Source organism: Lichenostomus cassidix, chromosome 1 (assembly GCF_008360975.1).
Source record: "Lichenostomus cassidix isolate B80296 chromosome 1, HeHo_3.0, whole genome shotgun sequence".
Taxonomy (NCBI): domain Eukaryota; kingdom Metazoa; phylum Chordata; class Aves; order Passeriformes; family Meliphagidae; genus Lichenostomus; species Lichenostomus cassidix.
In genome coordinates, this window is record NC_139479.1 from 20,906,231 (window position 1) to 20,929,666 (window position 23,436).

Consider the following 23,436-nt stretch of genomic DNA (forward strand, 5'->3'; position numbering starts at 1 on the left):
GCACACAGAAATAATTTCTCAGGTAAAGAAAATTATGTAAGAATTCTGCATCCTGAGCTCCATTTGCTTGCACAGTCAAAGCAGCTTTGCAAACTAAGAGGCTGAGAGATCATCTTTTGAAATCACGAGGACAGTTACTTAAATAGATCTGATTATTGATGTAATGAGGCTTTTCATTTCAGATGTGATATTTTTAGATTGATGTCGCAAAAATAAATTATGGAATTATGACATTCCTAACCATAACCCAATGCGCACAGGTGGGCTACTGTTGAAAGAACACATTCATAAAACCTTTCACAGCCATTTTGTGGTTTTACATGTACAATCACCTTTAAGCATGCCAGGTATAAGATGGGACAAACCTCTAAGATTGAAGGGATGAACCCATATGATTCAAATACTGCCCAACAGGAACATTTATATTCCTCTTAACTTTAGGAGTTAATATCTTTTTCCAACCTAGTTTTAGTACATTTTTTTCCACTTTCCTCTTTAAAAATCTATATTAAGAAGAGAAATTTGCCATTTGTAATATATTTTTTTCTGTAGCTGAAGTGTATAGAAAATACTTATTAGAATTTTGTTATTGTTTCATTTGTTTTACTTAAAAGTTGTTGTTTCTGAGATTGTGCTTGGAGTTGTATGCTAATAATCTTAAATATTATCTATGATAACTTTCAGGTTTGAATTTTGAAAGAAAGGCTCTTTTCTTACTGATCAGGAAGAGTTAAAGTGTAACACAGCTATGTCTCACCAAATCGCTCCAGATTGGTGACACGCCTGTGTACAGTTCAATGAGAAGCTTGTACTGAAGAGAAAAAAAAAGACCTTTGCCATGAGGTTCTTGCACTCCCAATGAAAACCTGTTTAAAGGTTAATGCCTCTTCTCACCCTTTCTCTCTTTATTGAAGAAATTAGGAAATTACTTCATGTCTGAAGCATATGTGGGCTGTTATTAACACTTCTGTCAAAGATTATACAATAATTAAATAATGTTTAGATCAAATTGATGTAAATTTCACTATGCACTGTGTGGGAAAACAGCACTAGTCAAGGAGACGTAGGACAAAAACAAGCCGTTGCTGAAAGAGATTAAAAAGAAATAGCTTATTCCATGAGGATCAGGTGCCTTCTGCAGCACCTGCTAAAGCAATTGTAGGGAAGTGATGGTGTCCAGTTACACAAAACAAACAGGAAGGTTACCTGGCAGCTCTGGCAGCTTGCGCCTGTGGATTTGTCCGTATTCCCTGTGGCAAAAAGTTCATTGCTTTTATTCAGGAAATACTTTCAGTGCCTACTTCCAGTGTCAGTTTGAGACTAAGAATTTAGGTGCATCAAAACAGTTCCTCCTTTGGGTGTGCCTGGTTTGTATCTCTGATGTGTTTACTCATGAGATGGGCCTAGCCTCTTCTCCAAGGTGCAGAGTGATCGTGCAGTAGGCAACAGGCACAAGCTGGACCATAAGAAACTTCTGGATTCTTGGAAGACCATTTTCACTGTAGGGATGGTTTCACCATATGGGAGCAGGTTGTCCAGGAGATATGTGGAATCTGCTTACTTGAAAATGCTCAAAGCTCTTGTGGCCAAGGACCTGAGCAGCCTGCTTTGGCTGGACAGGTGTTGGGTAGGGTGTTTCCTAATGGCTTCCAGGGATCCCTCTCATCCCAACAGCTCTCAGCTCTGTGTGCAAGGAGCATTGCTTGCATGTGTTGTGTGTTACATGTCAAGGAAGTCAGTGGGTTTGGTAATGATAGTACTGTGTGGAAGGAAAGGTAGCACAAATTAACTATTTCATTGTACAGAATTACTTTTTAGTACATAAATGGCATAAAGTCCCAGCATGTTATGCAATATGAGTAGCCTCAGTAGAGAACATCTTGAGTCTTTGCCTTGTGTTCTCCATAAAAGAACAGTACTCTTCTATGGCTAATCTAAGCTGCAGTTGATTGAGTTAGATTTTTGCTGCTGGGATAATTGGACACTGTTTCAGAAATGCCTGGGAATTTCTTGAGGCCTGTAACACAAGTTGCCATACAAAGTTCCCAGTGTGCTGTCCTCTAAACACACAGTGCTCTGTGAAAAGAGTGCTCCAGCCATCCGGAATGATCAGAGTAACCCCGCATGTAAATGTGACCTTCTCCCTGCCTCACAGAGCCGCTGTGTCTGGGGCTGACTGTCACTCTCTGAAACACTTTCTTTCAGCTGATCAAGTCTTGAAAACAAGCAAGAAATATGAAATTTCCTCTCCTTCTTCCCCATCCAAACCATTTTATTCCTTCTGGCCTTCCTTAAGATAATGTTCTGTGAACTGGTTTGTGAGAGAGGAACTGCTGGTGTGGCTGAAATGTAAAGTGGCATTTATGCAAGAGCTAGAAACACATAGTGATCTAATTATGTGCAGATGTAACACATTTTCTTTTTTTTTTAATCTTTTTTCTTTTTTGAAATTATGCTAATGATTTTTTGTTTTATAAGTTTTATGGTAAATAATTTTATTCTTATATTGGTCTGCAACATACTCCTAGTAGTGAGTTAATAAAAATTTGAATTAAAGAGCATATGTGCATGTAATTTCCAAACACTTCTTAATATGAATCATTGACTCATAAAAAATGGTGACTGTACTTAGTATTCTGAATACTCTGGTGCTTAATTCATTTGATTTTAAGTTTCCAGCTTGTTTATTCATTTGTTATAGCATTTAAAAACATCTTGGCTTACTCTTCATTTTCCTTAATGGAACTAAGTTGTGGGGCTGTAAGCTGCATTACTTTCTTAACAGCACATTTAATATGATTCTGTTATCCCTGGCTGGTCAAATTGGCACATATCCTTAAAATAAAATGAAATGTAATTCATTATTGTATTCACTATTGGGATTTTTCCCAACTATTTCTGGAAGGAGTGTAAGTCCAAAGATTAGGAGGGAAACATTAATCACATTATTTCATTATTGTTTTTTGTTAATTCATCAGAGAATTAACACAGTAGGAGACCAAAATTCCAAATATTGCAGCTACTTAAAATGGATTTATTCAATAATGTTTAAGTAACTCTGATAGTAAATGAGTCACCCAGAAATACATTTTCCCCTTGTTCCCAGGTGCTTGGAATATCAAAACATAGGAAAAAAGAAAACATAAGTTGAGCTAAAAAATAGCCCAGCATTGTGTTATGAAATGTTAAAGTTTTTTCCTCTCTCTTTTTGTGAATTTCCACCGCCTCCTATAAATTACAAACAACACATTTTCAGCATCTCTGCATTTTGTATGGGATATAGACGGGTCTGGGTTGTATTCTGAATTATATTATGCTTCTTGAAAATTTCTGGGTTGCTCATAAAACTAACACAGTTGGTCAGTACTGGAATTATATTGAAAATCCTAAAAAAAATGGGCAAGGAAAAATTATAAAAGTTGTTAAACAAAACACAAACCATGACTGCAATAGTAATATCTTTCAGACTGATAATTTATTTCTTAGATACTTGTTAGTTTTGAATTTCAACCATATAGTATGGGCTGGTTTGTCACAAAGAAAAAAGTAAAAATACTTTTGGCAATGAACAGTCAGCAAGTTACCTGTAGAAAGGAAAGGCCTGAGCACCTTCTCCTTTGCAGAAATAACTGTCATTCTGATATCCATGTACTGGTGATTCTGATATCCATGAGCTGGCTGTACCTGGTGAATTCCTTCCTGCAGCCTGTTTTGGGGCTTTTTTTACTGATAGGATGAAATATGAATTATTCCTTAAATGCTTATAGAAGACTTCATTGTGCATGTATATGTAAATTAATGTATAAGGGTACCAAATATTTCTAGAGTGCAGATTTTACAAATAATCCATCATGATTTTGACCAGTTGACTTGATTATGAAGGGGGAAAACATCAATTTAAAAAAATCAAGATAAAGAAGTTACAGAGTATAAGACGCAATACGTAAGAAGCCCAAAACATGTCACATTCTGATACCAAATGTTTCTGTGTCATTTGAGGACAGATGATGAAAACTTTCTTTCCATTCTTTCTTTACAGAACAATAGCTGGTAGTGTTAAATTTGCAGATGAATTCTGTGCGTATAAATCATGGCATCTTTAGTCTCATCCTTCAGTCTGTTTTAGAGCTGATATAGTAGTGTCATATGTAGTCAAGGATATTTCTTTGATAAGAACTCCCTATGCATATGTATTACCTTCACAGGTTTTCCAAAATCTTAATTTCAAAACTGATTTTAATCTTTCATCCTTCCAGGCTTCTTGGTTATCACTAATAGCAATAACACTTATGGATATCCCTGTTAGTCACGTAATTATTCCATCCAGATATTTGCAGTATATAGGTTAGAGAGGACCTGCTGTACATACCAAGAGCCTAACTAACACTCTTTTCTTAAACTCTTATATTTCATATAGGAAGATGAGGTAATGAGGTGCTGCAGTGATCTTATTATTTCTTCCTTTGGTTAGGTGATGAATTTTTCTTCTTCTAGATTCATAGAGTGAAATATAAATTAATACACTTTGCTACTTTACTTTTTTAAGCATTTAGTTCATTCCAAAGTGAGAACTGTCCTATATTAGTATGACCTTTTGAGAGATCTCGTAGCAGTAGTATTGATCAGTGACACAAGTTTTAGAAATAATGCAGAGAAGCAGCCAGAATATCAGCTGAAGTCTGTATAAATCTCATCTGTCTCTCAGTTGGACTGATGCTGATGTTGCAATACTTATGCAAAATGGGAAAGAACTTGGCTGCTTTCATATCTCTAAATTTAGTGTGTGGGTGGTCCAGGACAGTGAAGAGTTTATAACATCTCTATGTATTAATAAATCCATTTTGTCTGTGAACCTCTGTAAACCTTTCGTCATCCATTAAAAATGTGACTCTGCTGTTGGCAGTAAGTTTCAGTAGAAGGACTTAAGGAAGACCTAGTGCACTTATTTCCTGTAACATGCAAGCCACTGTAATTATGGGTCATTTGCCTGGCTGCTTTGGTAATTAAGAGTTTTAATTGCATCTAGTTCCAGGGAATTAGTTAAGCTTCTCATTATGCATATTGCCTTCCATAATCATCAGCTCCTCTCCTACAGTAAGCTTAGTGACATCATGGAAGTCAATTAGGTCTTTCAAGGCAGAGCAGTGATGTACATTCTTTTGTATGAGCTGGATCAGAAAAGGTTTCTGAAAGGCCTTGATAATGCTCTTCTGTGCAACATTTAAGCTTATTCTTCAAAAAGCAAAGCCTGTCAAAGTTTCATTTCTTGTCCTCAGGGTGCTTAAGGTCATGAACTGTGGTATTGTTAAGAACAAAATCTATAGGCAGAGCTGTGCTTCCATTCTTATAGCAATTGTACCAAGCTTTCCAGCATCAGCTGGTTATATATTTGTAGTTAATAATACTGATAGTGATCAAGATTGGAAAGTATCACATAGTTCAAGCTGGAATGCAGTGACTGTATGAAGGAAATGAGCACAAAACAGATTGGTGTGATCCCATTGGCTCACTAAAAATCATTAATTAAGCTTTACTTTATTACATGCAAGGTAGAAAGCACCTTTTACTTTTCTCTTAACATACTCCAAGTTGTTGCTGACATGTAGAAAGGCAAGAATCAGGTTTTTTTAAAAGAAAGGAAATCAGGAGAAGGTTCATTCCTTTTTCCTCTTCCACTGTTTCTGACAGATGTGTATATATATAGGGCAGAGATTTAATAAATCTTCCAAAAACGTTTTCTTTGAATGTAATAAAGTAATTACAAGTTGCAGCTTGGTTCTCTTAGAGCAGAGCCAGAACAAACACTGTATAGCCTTTATGTTCTGCAGGGAAATATTTGTATGTTTGAGAACCTTAAAGATGCAGTAAGCTGTTGTATGTTCTCAGAATCATAGAATATCCTGAGTTGGAAAGGACCCACAAGTCCAACTCCAAGCCCTGCACAGGACAGCCCCAGGAATCACACCATGTGCCTGAGAGCATTGATTAGTAGATGTGAGGAAAGTTGCCCTAACCATCCCAACATCTGTTTTCAATTACTAAAATTTCTTGTGACAGTGATTTTGGCAGTAGTACCATTAGGAGTGTTAATAATATTGATAATAAATGCAGTATGAATTGTAGAAGTGTTAGAAACCATGTGTCAGTATAGGTCAGAACTTTTCAAATCAGGATGCCAAAAGTTTCTTTGGGTTGTCCATGACCAAAAATTCAAACTGAACTCTATATAATGGCAGGCAGAGATGCTTCCTTATATAAATTCTGGATTGAACTCCAGAAACATTATCTTTTATTTTATAAAATTTCAGACAATATGGTTTTTATTTACTTAGCTTATATGTTTATTATTCAATATTCTGATGTTAAATTACAAAATCCACATAAATAATGTATGATTAATTTTAACAACTTTGCTTCCAAACTGCAATCTTGAATGACAGTGACTATTGTAAGGCATGGAACCTCTACCTGACTAAACTGTCTCTTCTCTAAACGTAACCTTCCAATATAATTGCTTATTTTTTTCCCATCATTGCTTTGGAAGAATTAAGCAAATAGAGCATAACTTTGACAGCACTCATTTCTGATAAGTGGTGTCTGTTTCCACTCATCCAAAGTCCTATTGTTGACCTAGGTAGTTTAGTGTTCCCCACCTTGTGTATGTAGGAAATGCCACACCTGTAAGTGAAAGCACTGTTTTTGCCATTTTGCAGGTTGTAAAGTTGGTTTGGAAAAGTTAAATTGCCTGCTTATAAAGGTATTTAGGCACTTGCTTAATTTTACTTTAAGTTTGTGATTAAACTCATCCCTATAAAACAAAGCACTTAGGAACATCTGGATAACCAGTTTCTGGGATTTTAGTATGTGTATTGATGTTTTTTTGAATTGAAATTAATTAAAGGTTAATTACCATGCAGATGTTCAAATTGAGAGGTTTGCTCTTGTTCTAATTAGGGGTGTCTAAGCCAAGAATGAAATTTAGTTTTCCTACTAAGTTTCACTTGGGATCATTCTCTCTTTTAAAACAAGCTATTAAAAGTTCATAGTAAATTTTCCCCCCCTCACCTCCTTGTTTTTCAGTGTCTTGTGTTAGAAGATTCACCAGTTGGAGTCAAAGGAGCTCTGGCAGCAGGAATGCAAGTGGTTATGATTCCACATGTAAACTTAAATCCAGATCTTAAAAAGGGTGCAACACTGCTGCTGAAGTCCATGGAAGATTTCAAACCAGAACTATTTGGTTTACCAGCATATGATTAATGCCCATGAACATATACTTGACTGGAGATTAATTAAAAGTGAAATGAAATTTTATTTTGATTTTATGATTGTTTTTAATCTTTTACTCTGTTCCTCAAAACTAGAGCACAAAAATCCTGTTAACACACAGTGCCTTTGATAAATTGTCTGGAATGTATCTGATTTGTCCCTTGATAAATGGTAAATTAAAGCAGCATATTTCTGTTAAGTGTATCCAGCCTTGTTCTATTCACATCATAATGTTTTCTAGGAATATTATTAAACTATTTAAACAATTTATTGTAACTGCATTGGAAGTTTCTTGTTCTGTTTCCACTTGAATCACTGTTTAGAGCTTAACCAGAAATCTGTTCTGAATTGGCTTTTACGCCATTATTATGTTTTTGACACAGTTATTGCTATCAATATGTTTATCCTTTTCCTCTTCCCATACTTGCCTATCTATTGCTCTTGTATTGTGTTGTCTTTTTTCTTTTTTTATCCACGTCTTTGCAGGGATTCTGTTGTATTTTCTGTGTTTTTAAATTTTGTTTTCTTCTTAGAGATTGAATGAGATGACTTTCAGGTGTGCCTTAAAACCTCCATTATTCTGTCATTCCACCATTATCTTTTCTGATATTTTGATCACCTCCTAGGAGCTATACAAGGTTATATGATATTGGAATTCAACCAAAATGCTTTACATGTTGTTTCTTTCATTTCCTTATATCCTTCTTATTTTCCATGTTGCCATATAGTCTTCCCTTTAATTCCTGTCAAAGTAATGCTTCCTGCTTCTCTGCTTCAATTCTGAAGTTACAGCCCTAACTCATCTCCAAATAGCTTTCTGTAGGCTGTCCCTAATTTCCATTCTTACCTTGTCCTTGAGCCCTTGTTTTCCACCAATTTCCCTACAGAGAGCTTTCCTACGTATTTTTAAAGTGCAGAAATTACAGATTTGGTTTAGATAAATACTTGAAATTTATTTTACTGGCTACCATAATTTTCATTAAATGTTTATATTTTCAGCTCTCTCTCTTACTTGTCTCTTTCTGGCGTCTTGTCAGTACAAGGGTAAGGGCCTCTTTATAAAATGCTAGATACATAGGCAGATTTTGGCAGTCCCCAGTTACATATATGACATGGTAGAAGCAATGTCTTCTACCTTCTGTAAAGAAAGCTATGGTATGTATGTAGCTTTATGACAGTTTTATAAAATTAATTATTGTATTCAGCACTTAAACCCCTACATTTCTAGTGAGTATCCGTGAGGTACTCCACAGTCTTGGTAAAATATCAAACTCCATAATGACAAGAGGCCTGAAATATATCAGATCAGATAATTTCCATGTATTATGAGAAGCTTTCTCTGTCCTCAAGGTTTTTTTAATATTATATATTTATATATGATCTTCCTCACAAAAATACTTTCTAGGCATTCCTGGTGTTTAACTGTTTTAGATTTAAGAGTGTTTTTTCAGGAACAAAAATTAATTAATTTTAGACTCTTCAGTATTCATGGTGAGTTCCCTTAGATTTTCTTCCTCTTGTACTTAGAAAAAGCTCAAATTTTTACATCTTTTATGTAGACTGTTACTATTTTCTATTACAGTCATCCAGTTATACTTCAAGAAATTAGGGACATTTTATTCCATTTGGTCATTCTGATATGACATAGATTGTATCAGAATCTTTTTATACATGTAGTATAATGCTTTGCACTTAAATGCTTTCCATTCTAAGTATCTGGAGGCATTTTTTGAAGAAAGGGTGAATATTGATTCAGTGTAAGTATTTTCCATATTATCTCATTTCTTTTGGCCATGGATACTGCAGTCATTAATGTTTGTGTGCTGACAACAATCTGTCCCATCCTACCTGAACTCCATTTCTGGTTTTCCCAGACAAGATAACGGAAATATTGTTATGTATAATTCCTCCTTTGACTCATGTTATGTAACACAGACATTTTACTGTAGAGCAACAATTCTGAGCTTTCAAGTGTAAAACAGGTGCCTGTTGGGATCCCCTTCGTTCTTAATTACTGAATTTCAACAGGGAAGTTGCTAGGTATAACAAGCTTTAATAAGCTGTAATTAGTAACTTTTTTAAAGTTTTGCATATATTTAATTTAACTGGTGAGTTTTGCAAAAAAATTTAAATGAGACTTCTCATTTATACTTTGAAGGAATTGTCATCAAAGTAATGAATTTTGTTTTTAAAGATGTAGAGACATCAAAAAATATGTCACTGACAAAATCAGAATTACTGCATCATGACCACCGTGGTAAGATCAGCATATCCTACAGTTCTAATTTAATAGCCTTATCTTTCACTGAAAATTAATAATCGTAGGAACATTGCTCCTTAACTCATCAGCAAATCCTGTTGCATACAATTATTTTTCCATTCATTTAGTATCTCACCTGATAGTTGTCAGTGAGATTATGGCCCCAAACTGAAGTCTGTGATCCTGAGCCATTTGCCATAACCTTCCGATCATTCTGGTAAAATTCTTTTCCATGTACTTTTCAGCTTGTTTTTCACCAACTTCCTAGTCCTGTGCTGAACCATTTAACTGTTACTGAAGTAATTTTCAGTGTTATGGTTAGCTTTCCTCTTGACTGAATGAGAAATCAAAACAGCACACAAAATTAAATCCTTCTACAGTAGCCCTAAAAATCCTGTCATTTCCATGATATGCGAGGTAGATATTCATGTCAGCAGTAGATGACTGTTGCCTGCCTGATTAACCATATACCAAGTATCAACATATGTTTGTATATATTTCTTTACCCAGTTTTTGGTTGGATTTTTGGCTCTGTAGCTCGATCATCTCAACAACATCTGTTCAGAAAAGAAAAAAAAGAAAGGATTAAAAACTTGGATCCCCTCCCTTCCTTCCATCTGCTGCTTTCCAGATGAAGTCCTGTTCTGACTCAACTGAAAAAAATCCATACCAGATCCTGGCTACAGATCATGAGAACATGTGAGCAATCAGGACATTTGAATGCTCCATCTGTGTATATTTTTAAGAGGACTGTTAAAAACTAATCCAAAAAGTCTATCCTCTGACTCAGCAAGCAGACTTCAATCCCAGTAAATAGTTAACACATGCTTAATTCATTTTTATTAAGCAATCAATAAGCACCAGCTTAATTTTAAGGATACATTTAATTTTATTTGGCTTAATATAGAACATGTGCTTCAGGCATATCCTGAAAAGAATTCCAGCCTCCAGAAAATAAAGGGGAAAATTTATGACCAAGTTTTTACTATTGGAAGATAGGATAAGCACAGCAAGGTGGAGCTAAATTCAGGGAAGGGAAGGGAAGGGAAGGGAAGGGAAGGGAAGGAAGGAAGGAAGGGAAGGAAGGGAAGGGAAGGGAAGGGAAGGGAAGGAAGGAAGGGAAGGAAGGAAGGAGGAAGGGAAGGGAAGGAAGGAGGAAGGGAAGGAAGGAAGGGAAGGGAAGGGAAGGGAAGGGAAGGGAAGGGAAGGGAAGGGAAGGGAAGGGAAGGGAAGGGAAGGGAAGGGAAGGGAAGGGAAGGGAAGGGAAGGGAAGGGGAAAAAAGTTGGTGATATATGAACTATTGTCCTGGAACTTAAACTCCTTTCTACCTCACAAGTTAATCAGGATTTACATTTTACTGGACCTTCAATGGGATTAATTTTGGTTGAATTTCCAGATTGCAAATATCTACATAAATGGGGGTTTCATTGAATATATTCAAATAAAAATTCATTGCCTTGGAACAGGATTAATTTCAAAATGCAGTCTGACTTCTGTGAAGCTTGGCATTTGCCTTCTACAAATTAAGATCAGAAAAAGCTGAGATACTCATTCCTCATTTGGATTACATGTCTTTCTAAAGGATGCTATACTTAAACTGAAGAAACCTCTGCCCAGATTCACTCATGTTGCATATATTAAAAAAAAAAGTCTTCAGTAGAATCCAAACTACAAAAAAAAAGAATTGAAAGAAAATTCATAGTAAGAGAAAATGCAATTATTTTCTACTGCGTTAAAATTCATATGTGTCTTCAACAAATAGAGAATGAAACCTGAAATCTGCTGCTTTCTTGCTAGCTCTAGATACTGAAATCCAGTGTATTTTCCATACAGAAATCCACTTTATTTTTTTTATTTAAAACTAGATAAATTTAGACACCAAAAACACTAGCTAGGCAATAAATTCCACAATTCCTTGGGGCATATGAAAAATTGTTACTATTTTTTTAACATTAGAATAATGTTAAACAATAAAAATACAGCAACTCTTTTTTTTCCCAATTAATTTGTTCCCATGCATTTGTTTCTAATTTAACCACTTTGTACCTTCACTGAATTTACTGTGTTTTGGCATTGATAAGGTAGGACTGGGTTTTTTTGTCAAACCAATGGAAATGAACGGAAATAGGGGAATGGAGGAAAAGGACACTCAGAACACTTCTCTGTCCCAAGGGAAACATGACTGTCATCAACACTTTGTGTTACCCTTCCCTTTGGCCAACAAGTTTAAGTTGTGGGTCTGATCACCTTATTATGTTGAAGAACAGAAAAAGGAAAAGAACTCAAACTAAAGCCCGTTCCAGAACTTCCAAAAGCCAAGGAAGCTGCCCCTGGCAGGGGGGCTCACTGAATGTGCCAGTGGCTGTGTCTACACCAGGTAACTCAGTGTTAAAAAAAAAAAAAAAAAAAATTAAATTTTTATTTTTTATAGATATATATATATACTAGAGGGCTAGGGGCAACATAAGAAAAGGCTGTTGGTCTTTTCTGCTCTTCAGCCCTTTGATTTATGGGCTCTAAGCCATCATTCAAAATGTTAGGTGCTGGCTCACTCTTGTGATTAAAACAAGCCTCAGCAGAGAGAGAGCATTCCAGTTCTCTCTTCTCTCTTTGTGGCTCTTTCCCCAGAATATCTGCAAAAAAACCCAAAACTGGAACACGAAATAAAACATTAATAGGCTCATTGTTAAATATCCACGGTTCCTTTGATTCAAAAAATAGCAGAGATGGCATTATTTAGTGCAGAAGAAGAGATTGGTAGAAGAAGGGAGCAGGAAACAAGGATGTGACCCATGGCACAAACCATCTAGGACGTAGCAATCCAATGAAAAGAAGGAAGAGGAAACAGTAAAGTGTTCCACATGTCCTTAGCAAAACTGTAAAAGCAGTAATTATGGAGGGAAAATTTTTTGCATTAATAGAAGCGAAACTCGACTCAAAAATGTCTTCAAAGACACTGATATGGAACACAGGTTTCTACAGAGTTAACCCCTATGGAAACTAGAACAATATGCCCATAGAAGGGGATATTGATTCTGACTGTATTTCACCCATGATATCATAGTTACTTTACTAAAGAGTATTATGGTGCTGTTACTGACTACTCATTTCACAAGGAGCTATATAGACAACTTTTTCTCATTCAGAGAACTTTGGAAGTTGAAGAACTGAGGTTAATTAAGTTTCCTGTAAGTTTGACAAAGCAGTTTCCACCATACCATTTGGATGTCTGGCTAGTAATTTAATTGATTACTACTACCTGAATACCTGGAGTGTGGGCAATGTGTCTGATAGTAACAGCATCCAATCCAAATTACTGTGTGGCTGCAGGTGAAACTGCTATCTTACTCTCAAATGTGATAATATGAAAAAGATTAGGAATTTCAGACTAGAGGTTCTTTGTCCAAATAAACCTCTTACTTTTTGTGAAAAGGAAGTGTTTAGTAGGGGATCACACAGATCTGCCACTGATAGAGAAATACACTTGCCACCAGCTCCTCATAAAAAGATGCAGCTTGTTTGGGGAAGAATGTAAATATGGTATTTCTACAAAATAATTTTATTCCCAATGACTTTTTCCAAAGGCAGGGTAGGTAGAAACATGTAGGGGCAAGAGGAAGACACACACAGATCAATCATTCTGAGCCTCCTCTGATTCTCCCAGAGGAGCTGCCTAAGACTGTGAAAAGGAGAGGAGTTAGCTGTTAACCAAATAAATTCAGAAATGCACAAGTTTTATCTCTGGTCTCAGTTTTTTTCTACTGCACATGAACTTTAAAGGTAAGCAAAAATATATTAAATGCAGTTAGGCTTAACTTGCAGAAAAATCTTTGTACACTTTGCCAGAAATGCAGAGAAGTGACTTTGTGACATAGCAGAACAGCCACTGTTCTCAGTGGTTATCTCAGCTGCTCCCTCTCATGCTCCTGACTTAATCGGCTGAGACATGGTCAAGCACTGGACTGTGGTAGTTGAGCAGAAGAAAGAGAAGGTAAGTGCTACACTAGGGAACGTTTTTCCATTTCAGAAAATGCTGAAAGATATTCAGTAGTGTTGTACCTTGGGAAGTGTCTTTTTGCTGTAGCAAAATGTAATTTCAGCAAACAGTAGTTTTGTCACATAAAAATATTTCATGTATTTAACCTGCTGGAGAATATCCACAGAGACATGGATATCATAAGCTGCTTTTTAGTTGCGAGAAAATAGTTTTCATTACAGTACAAAAAAAGGGGGAGGAACAGACAACATAAGATGAGGGAAGCCAAGTGTTAATATTTGCTAAAATGGCATCTTGATTTAAAAATTGTGAAGACTATGCAAAATGTATTGAATAATTTTATTACTGTGTCCTCATTCTTGGATATGATCCAGAACTGCCATATTTTACCTGAAAAATTGGAAAGCTAATTAAGTCAAAATGGATTTCCTGGAGGCCTATGACTGCAGCCTTGTAAACTGATCCATTATAGCCCTCAACATTGTTCTTATTGATGGCTGCGTCTGAAACACTGCAAAACCCACAGTATTCCATTTTTTCAGACCAAACATATTAGGTAACTGATTTTATGTTTTTCAGTGCAATATGAGACAGAAAAACATGGTGGAATTTTCCCCTCTCTGAAGCATATCTTATTGTAAGCAGATTTATTAATCATGTAATTTCATTCTGTCATATTTCCTTAGCCTATGATAGCCTCTTAGTAATGATTTTATCAATGTTACTGAGCACATATGTAACTGAAATCAGTGTTTGGAAGTTTTTTTTGTCTGGAGTGTCCTAAACACATTCCATGGCTGTCATCAAATAATTATTATTTTTGTTGGTTGAAGGAACTTGGTTTGTGAAATTGTCTAAAGGGCACAGGTCCTTTAAGTTCTGATTTTCTAGTAAAGACTCAACTGTACCACGAACAGCTTGTAAACCTCTTCTGCTATGAAGGACTTTCTGACATCTACATGAAAGGAGCTGGTGCACAGCTGTCATCTGTGCTCGTCTTAAAGCCAGTTCTGTATCTGACATGAAATTAATACTCCTTATAACCTCAGCAGAGAGTGCTGTATGTTAAGTGAAGTTCACACCTGAGTGAAATTTTGTGGAAGGCAGGAAGGAAGGAAGGAAGGATGGATGATATGGCCAGCCTGCTAACTGAGTTGATGGGAAAGACTTTTGATTATAAGATCTGTTTGGCTCTTCTCCTTCCAAGCTTTAAAACACCTGGATATTTCTCAATGATATTCACTTAGATTACCAACCTTCCCCAGAAAATGGAAATATCGCCATAAATTCTGCTTTAAAGAGACACTGCTTAAAGGACTAAACACGTGGTATGAGCACTCCATGTGGAGATTTATATTTCCTTTCCCAGTGATACTGAACCAGGTTTAAAGCACCTAGACTGATATTTAGCAAATAACAGCACCCAACATGAAACATCCTTTTCAGGGCAAGCTAACTGCATTAAGATTTGCCTCAGTTGTGGATTAAGATTCACAGCTACCTCTACCTCTAACCTTCTGTGGCAGTATCAGTAGCAAATCTAACTATTCTGTAGATAATCTGGACTTCTATTTTAGCTGCTTCTAATTGGTATATTGAGCATACAAAAATTTGCACATTTAGCACAGCCTATCTGGGAGAGATTACATACTCAGTACCTGAGATGTGTTCTTACAAAGGTGACTTAGACCATCCTTTGGGAGCTCTCATAGTTACTTGCTCTAGTGTGCTTGTTCTTTTCACAAAACACCCTGCATTCTTAATTCAATAATTTACAAACCTTTCTGTTTACACTTTCCATTCCCTTAAAGCATCTACTGCTACCACAGTCTTGGCCTTGTTGTTTGTCATCAAAATATCTTTTTTATAGAAGTATTAGTTCGTCTGTTTGGTTTTGGGAGGGGTTTGGTTTTGTTTTGGTTGTTTTTTGTTTGTTTGGTTGGTTGGTTTTTTGCTGTTGTTCGGTTCATTTTTGGTGTTTGTTTTTTATGAATTAAGTGTCTGCCAAACAAAATAGTCACTTCAGAGACATGCCGGCGGTCATGGTTTAGGAATGGTATTCTCCAATTTAGTGCTCCCGCTAAAACCACACTGCCACTCTCTCCCCCCACTTTTCCCCTCTTCCTCCTCCTGCAGAGGGCTGGAGAGGAGAGCTGGAGGAGGCACAAAAGGTAATTATCACAGGTTGAGATAAGAAAACTTTACTGGCAGCAGCAATGAGACAAGAAAACAAACAGTAACATCAGCAATATTAATAACAAATGGTATAAGAAAATAAATTATTCACACAAAAAAACCCTGATAATAGACAATATTGGATGCCTCCCTCTGCCACATTTTCTTGACTGAAAGGAACTTCTTCTCCCTGGAAGAGAGAGTCCCTTCCTCCTGTCACCAGCAATGACATGAGGTGGTATGGGACAACCTCTGGATCCTAGCCATGCCCCCTCCTGGCTACTGCAAAAAATCAACCCTGTCTTGTCTGGAACCAGGACAGAATAAAATGTATTTTCTCAGATGTGCTGTTTCTAAGACCTTGGTAAGAACAAATAACTATTAGAGACTAGAAAAACCTCTGGCTTTAGGAGAGTTGTGTTTTGCTGGAAGACTTCCATTAGTTCTGTGCACTGAATTTTTCTATAGCTAAATATCTAATCCACTTTGTGCCATGAGGTTAGACAAATTTCATCAGCAATTAATTGACGTAAACAATTTTATAGAAAATGTTTTAAAATACTGCAGACTATAATGATTTATAATAAATTGAGATAGCATCTTCCTACCTGTTTCAGAGGCAGTGATAAGACTAAAAGTGTGGCACACACATTTTTTGTTTGACTAGGATGGCTAGAATGAAGGAAAAATATCTCTCATGAGAGGCACAGGTAATTGCAGCTCATAAAATGCTCTGTTAAATGGGCTATACATCACACAAGTATAGGCAGGCAATCTCCTTTTAGCCCATCTCTTCTCTCTCTCTCTCTCCTGTTACCTTCCTCTTCCGCTGCCCCTGCCAGGTATTAACATTTGGGTTTAGCATGTGCTTCAAGTTAGATGCAAGGATTAATATACATTTAAATTCCTAACAATAGATCAAAATGTTTGACAAGATTGAACACTATGGTTCAGATGAATTTATCTTTGAAGATAAGAAGTCATCATCCTTTATGTGACTCTAATACTGGTGATTAAATACCATCTTCCCTGCGGGGTTTCAAAGCTGAGGTGTCATTCTCGGTATGGTTATTTTTAAGTTCTGTTTGGTTTACATAAAAAGAAATAAGATAAATGCTCTCTTCAAGTGTATGGCTATACATCTGAATTAATGTCACTTTCCTCAATAATCATGAAAACTTCAACTGTTCTTGCCAAATTAATACTATTTTAATAGGTGAGGTTTGTACCCATAGAAAAACCAAAATTTTATCATTCTTATCTGTTTTGCTCGGTTGCTTTTCTCTCTAAAAGTAAAATATCCAAAGAAATGTCTGATAAAATTCTAGATAATCCATTCAAAACTAAAGAGTCCAAGAATTCTGAGTAACCATGGTTGTTTGCACTTATGAATTAGACAGTGTCCTTGATTTTGATAGCAGACTCTGACCTAAAAGATACCCAGGAAAAACACAAGCTAATTCAATGTGAAGAGGGAAAATGTGCATGCTCCTAATTAAATGGAAAACAACCTCAGATTTATTTGTCAAAAGGAAAAATTATCACCTTATCAGGGATTTTTATGGGGAAACACCACCTAGATCTTTGTTTTACTGTGAATCCTATCCTCAGATTTCTCAGTTTACAGCCTAGCATGCTGGCACAGTTATCCCTAATGATTTGAACAAAAATCACTTTTGATGTTGAAGAATAAAGCTAATTCACTGGGACTCCTGAAATGCAAAGCAAACCCATTGCATGGACCACATTTACCGTGTACAGTCAGGATAAGTAACTAGACCATTGTAAGCTAGGGGAGCTTCTCTGTGATTAAGTAGCTGGCATTATTCGTGTTATCCCAAGGGAAAGATAGGAAAAAGGTAACAATGTCCATGAGCAAAATGTGCAGATGATCAGTGATTGTGTGATTGCTGCAGAGTGGCCAGATGGCAATTCAGACCTCACTGAATCCCCTGTGCTGTCAGGAGGCACCTTCAGTGCCCAGAGCACCTTGCACCAGGAATGAAGAGCTGTGTATCCAAAATGCTTGGAGTAAGAATCACCACCTTTGCAAAGCCTTACCGCTTTCTAAAGTCCAAAGCAGAGCTGAGAAGTCTTCAATTATTGTTCACTAATGATAGCATGCTACTCCCACCCCTCTCATACACCCAGGGGTTTTTTTGGAGATGCACCTAAACTAGTTGAGTTATTCAATGCTTTTCGTTGTCTGATTGCACAGCTGATTATAGATGTAAACAATCAGCAGACATGAGCTTTGCAGATGGAATTAATCACAAAACACAAACAAAAAAGTATAATTCTGTGCCATAAGTTAAAAACTTTTAAGCCACTGTGCAAACAGCATTTGAAATATTGGAAAAGTATTAGTAATGCATTTCAGACATTTAATAGAAAATTTGCTTTAATATTATTATATAATATTTTAAGTAAAGAGGTTTTAATTATTTTTGTAAGACCACTGGTGTAAGAAATATAACTACAATTGCACAACTTAATGATCATTGAAAGGAAGATGTCAGATTTACCAAAATGTGGTATTTTGTCTATTTAATTTTTAAATTATGGCTATACAACTCAGGATTACTATGGGTACTCCCTCTGATCAACACAATAAGAAGTTAGCATCCCAGAATAATAAAAAAGTATAACAGACTGAGAAAAAAAGATTACTTTTCCTACATAACGCCAGGGTTACGCCAGCAATATTTTTGAGCTGTCTTTCCACACTGTGGGTGGGAGCAATGGCTCCATTAGTTCTAGGGTGTATGAAGAAGGGTTAAGATATCCATCAAGTGGATTTTGTTTGGATTGTTGGTTCCACTTCTTTTTCACTTTTATTCCAGTGTAAATGTGACCAATCATGATGTAAAAGTAAAGACACGGTAAAATGTAAAATGTAATTGTAACCCTTCATCTACTCAGGGAAATTAATGTCTCTGTTCCTTTTCCTGCTACGCTGTCTGTGGGTTAATGTGACTGTAGAGCACAAGGAGGCCTCCCGGGAATTCTCCCATCCATGTCCATGATGGCAAAGATGTTTCAACACACTATCCTAAGTCATGGGCCCAAAGCTTCCAGGGTAGTAAATAGGCAAGGAAAATATGTGGTTCATTTTCTGTTTGGGGCATGGCTTCTTTGTGTTTGGACGTGAAATAAAATAAAATGTAATGAAACCACAATGATTATCACTGGACAAAGTAAAAGGTTTACTTCAGTATCTCTGTTCTCTTTTGGGAAACATCCAGATAATATAGTCCCTTCATAGTTCATGATAAAAAAATTTCCATTACAAAAGTTACTCTGAAGGATGTTAAACTCTTCCTCTCACTTGGATGTACCATCAGCATGTTTATGTAATTTGCATCAAAGAATTATAACAGGAGTGTCAGAGGAGTTCTCTACACTGTCAAGGTTGATTTTCAAAAGTATTGAAACATGGAGGACATTCAGGAAACATCTGGAACAAAAATTAATATTGTACCAATATATATAAAAGACTAAATAGAGTAAGCTATTTAGTTATAAGCTTGTCATAATAAAATCAGACTTAGAAAAAAAATTAATTCCTAGTATGGGACTGGGGATAAAATTAGAGGAAACTGAGAAGTTATATTCACATTTTAACAGAAGTTATAATGGTGCAGAGTAAAATACAGCTGCTGCTCCCTGTATGGAATATGGTTGGTATGCTCAAAACTTATTCCATGATAATTCCCCATATGCTGCTTTTAGAGCATCTGCTAAGGGGGATGGAATGGAGAGGGGAACAGAGTGGAGACACTGTGGCTGGGCTCTGTTGATATCCCTGCAGGGAGGGGAACTTTGCAGCTGAGAAACCACACAGCACCTGTCAGCAGACTGGGGAGGTGTCCTGCTGGTGAGCCTGCAGCTGTGGTGAAATCACTCTCCTCCAATGAGCTTGGTCCATTATTGCAATGAATTGTAATATCAATACACACCTCCATCCCAAAGTTACCCACCTGCAGGGTACAACCACCCCTCACTGGCAATGTGCTCTGTATTTAGTGACTGTATCTTTAAAAGAAGGGTGAGAGAATTTTGCACTAATCAGTACAAAGTTATGTATGACTAGAATCAGTCAAGCTCCACATAAACACAAAGAAATAATGTAAAAGTAAGTAGAGAGTGGGGAGAAATTAGTGAAGACTCCATCATAACTGCTGGGATCAGCTGAGGGGCTGAACCTGTCCTCCCCCTCAGTGATTCCTGTTGGGTAAGAACTGTACTCTGTGTGCTCTGAATATTTTTACTGGGGATTAGAGCTTGTTTGCATATTGCTTTGAATACATTTTTGCAGATATTCTTTCAGATACTATCACTGGCAATCCTCGAACATCAAATTGTCACAATTTTATATTAATAAAGAGTGTTATTCCATAAACTGTTGGAGTCCTTTCCCACAGAATGAACTCTGTCTTGGTAAGGCATAGTTTTGAATACACTTGGGATCATACAGGATGAGTCCACAGGAAATGAGTTTCTGGTGCAGAAGCAAACATAGTGGTTTGGAGTTGGCAAATCTTGCAGACAGGAGGCAGCTGAAGCTCCATGCCTCCTGTTCTAACCAGCGGTGAGTGTGCCCACAGAGCACACATACACACCACATGCATTGTTCAGGACATTATTGTTCAGTGAACTTCCAGCTGCACAGGTAACATAGGCAGACACCCAGAGCACTCACACAAACACAGGCAGTGCCAAGGGACTCATCCTGCCTGTCCCACTCTGCCTGAGCAGGGTGAAGTTTGGCTACTGAGAATATATTAATACATTTTGGTGTTCAGGATCCCTCCCACAGCTGTGCTTATACAGCCAGGCTGCCCACAAGAGTTTTTATCACAAACCCAAACAATATCCTCACTCTGGACCTGTTAATTTTTGACAACATGTTAATTTTTGAGACAGAACTAGGAACACACCATCATAAGAGTCCACAACTTCCTCACGAGGAGAAGCAGAGGGACACCACTGATGTCTTCTCTCTGATGACCAGTGACAGGACCCAAGGGAATGGCCTGTGTCCCCATTTCCAGGAGATGAATCCTTGGTCCCTAGGCTGGAAGGCACTTTTCATGTTAAGTCCCCCAATGTACTGAAAGGCACTGGTTCTTGAGGGGCTCCCTTGTGCACCCCTGTCTTGTATGAGAACCAGTCTTGTGCACCTGTTTAGAGGGATGTCAAGTAGAAGCAGAGAATTGCCTCTAGGTTTGGTTCTGGTGCCACCTCTGTGAGAAAGGAAATTTTCAGAAGCTCTTCAGTTTAGCAGAGTTTTTTTGATCTAGAAGTGTTAAACTTCAAGCTACATAACTTCAAACAAGAAAGTGTGCATATTTGGAATGGAATGTTGCTAGGACAACTTGTAAATTGATGTAGTGAATTCATTATTTCTCAAAATGTTGAAATCAAAACTAGAAAGTTTTTTGAATTGGTTTTTGCTTGAGAGTTTTTTGTATGGTGGTTGTTGTTGTTCTTAATTAATGCTTAATTCATGTAAGATGTAAGTCAGGGAAATATTTCATGGTCTGTCAAAAAGTAGTTTGGATGTGAAGACCATAGTAATTTTACATTGGTTTACATTGCTCATACTTTGTGAAAATAGGCTTTAGGAGCTGTTAGGTCCTAGCTGAAAAATGCTTCCAATCTTTCATGCTGTTGAAACATTGAGTTGCAAACATCCTTTTACATCATGTCCAGGTCTGCTAAGTGAAGGGTTTTTTCTAACAAAAACCAGCCAGACATAACATTTCATGCATTTTTAGTACCACATGTATAAATCTCAAAAGCAATTCATCATTTTTTAGAAACCATAAGATAGCTATCAGGACAACCATCACTCATTAAGGACTTTAGGGACACATGGCTGTATTGTGAAATTTTCACTATAAAATACAGCCTCACTTTCCAAATTTGATTCAGCTTTAAATCTCTTAAGGTAGAAATGTGTCATATGTAAAATATACTCTCTTGGGAAATGCCTTGACAATGAATTTTCATAGTTTTAGGTTTTGTGGGATTTCTTTTTCTAAATAGGAATTTCAGAAACACCCCTTCTCACAAGAATGCTGAGAACAGTGGTGGAAATGTAGCCATACTCTTTTCCTTCCTAGAGAAAAGCAAACCATTATTTTTTTGGTTCAGAGAAAGACATAAAAAGGTAAATGAAGGGGTCACCCCCATAGTGATCTCATGCAAGCACTGACATAAAAGCAATATGAAAATATTAATCCTTTTGGTGTTGCTTTTAATAGGATACCAACAAAACTGAAAAGTGTGACCAGAGGAGGGAAGGCAAGGACTCCAGGAATAATTTTCTTATTTTACTTAAAAGCAAAAATCTCCCAAACCCCTTATTTATTTCTATTACAGTAGATATAATTAAAAAATGCATTAGAAGGTCATATCATAGTTGTTGAGAAGAGGGAAATATTTTTTCTAGCTCAGCCAAAATGGTATTTAAAATCTTGATGAATGTGACCTGTTTCTCAACATTATCAAATTCACAGTACTGTATTCAAATTAGTTAGGTTAATATAACATTAAATAATAACTAATAAATTAAATAAGTAATAATTCAACATAAGAAATACTATATATGTACTCAGGGGAAAAAAATGAGAGTTTAGGACCTTTAGAATAAGAGGCAGGCAACTTGGAAGGACTTCAAGGATATCGAGAGGTTACACAGAGAGAAAATCAAAAGGGCCCAAGCTGAACTAGACCTTAATCTCTCTATTGGAGTAAAAGGCAATAAAAAATAATTCTACAAATGCATCAGAAAAGAAAAAAAAAAAAGGACAACTAAGGAAAATCTCCATCCTTTATTTGATGTGGGGGAAAATATAGTGACAAAGATGAGGAAAAGGCTTGAGTTAATTAATGCCTTCTTTGCCTCAATCTTTAGTAGTAAGACCAATTTTTGTTGGGTTACTCTGCCCCTGAGCTGCAAGACATGGATGGGGACCAGCATGAAACCCCCATAATCCAAGAAATCTGTGGGACTGGGTGGGTTCCATCCATCCTGAGGTAAGTGCCACTGAGCCACTTTCCATTAATTACTGGGAATCCTGGTTGACTGGGGAGGTCTCAGTTGACTGGAGGTTAGCAAATGTGACACCAACCTCCAATAAGAGTTGGAATGAGGATCCAAGAACAAAAGGCCTGACCTTCGTGCCAGGGAAGGTCATGGAGGAGATCATCTTGAGTGTCATCACATGGCATTTACAGGACAACCAGGTGTCACGGCCCATTCATAAGCAGACGCGTGATGGTTTGTACCAGCTACGATCTCAGAGTGCAAAAAGAAAAGAAAACACAAAATGCAACAAGTCAAGGGAGTTAAATTTCAGTCCAAGGGGGAACTTTATTAATTTGGCCTGTAAAGCAGCCTGTGATAGAGAGAGAAAGAGAGAAAATTGGGAAAAGATGGGGAGAAAAGGGAAGGAAAGGGGACTATAGCTATCACCACGGGTCCACAGACGTCCGGCGTCCCTGGCGTCCCGTCCAGTCGGCGTTCCTTGGCCTCTGCAAAGATCGATGTGATCTTTCGGTGGGGAAGATCTTCGGAGTTCAGCCACTCCAGAACTGTCTTTTATGCTAGTCCATACACCTGGTCCCTTCTTGCCACCCGCCTTTGCTCCCCCTTAATTCTTGTGGAGATTTGCCAAACTCCACCTGGCAAGGTCAAGGGAGGAGTATCTGAGGCAAGGTCGGCAGGTT

The 23,436-nt window shown here is 37.0% G+C and overlaps 1 protein-coding gene and 1 long non-coding RNA gene across 3 annotated transcripts in view; both read left to right on the forward strand.

Moving 5' to 3' along the window:
- Window positions 1-8,264, forward strand: part of PUDP (pseudouridine 5'-phosphatase) — a 68,194-nt gene extending 59,930 nt beyond the window's left edge. Inside the window, exon 4 of the mRNA XM_085052635.1 lies at window positions 7,081-8,264. Within this exon, the coding sequence (XP_084908761.1) occupies window positions 7,081-7,257 (177 nt within the window). The 3' untranslated portion in view covers window positions 7,258-8,264. The remainder of the gene's footprint in view (window positions 1-7,080) is intronic.
- Window positions 8,265-12,554: 4,290 nt separating this feature from the next.
- LOC146444317 (uncharacterized) lies at window positions 12,555-20,059 on the forward strand. 2 transcript variants are annotated; one of them, XR_014850065.1, is made up of 3 exons: window positions 12,555-12,715; window positions 13,112-14,161; window positions 14,574-20,059. It is a non-coding gene; the product is annotated as an uncharacterized LOC146444317 (long non-coding RNA). The 2 variants fall into 2 exon arrangements; XR_014850066.1 differs by having other exon boundaries at window positions 13,112-13,518; window positions 14,104-20,059.
- Window positions 20,060-23,436: the final 3,377 nt, after the last annotated feature.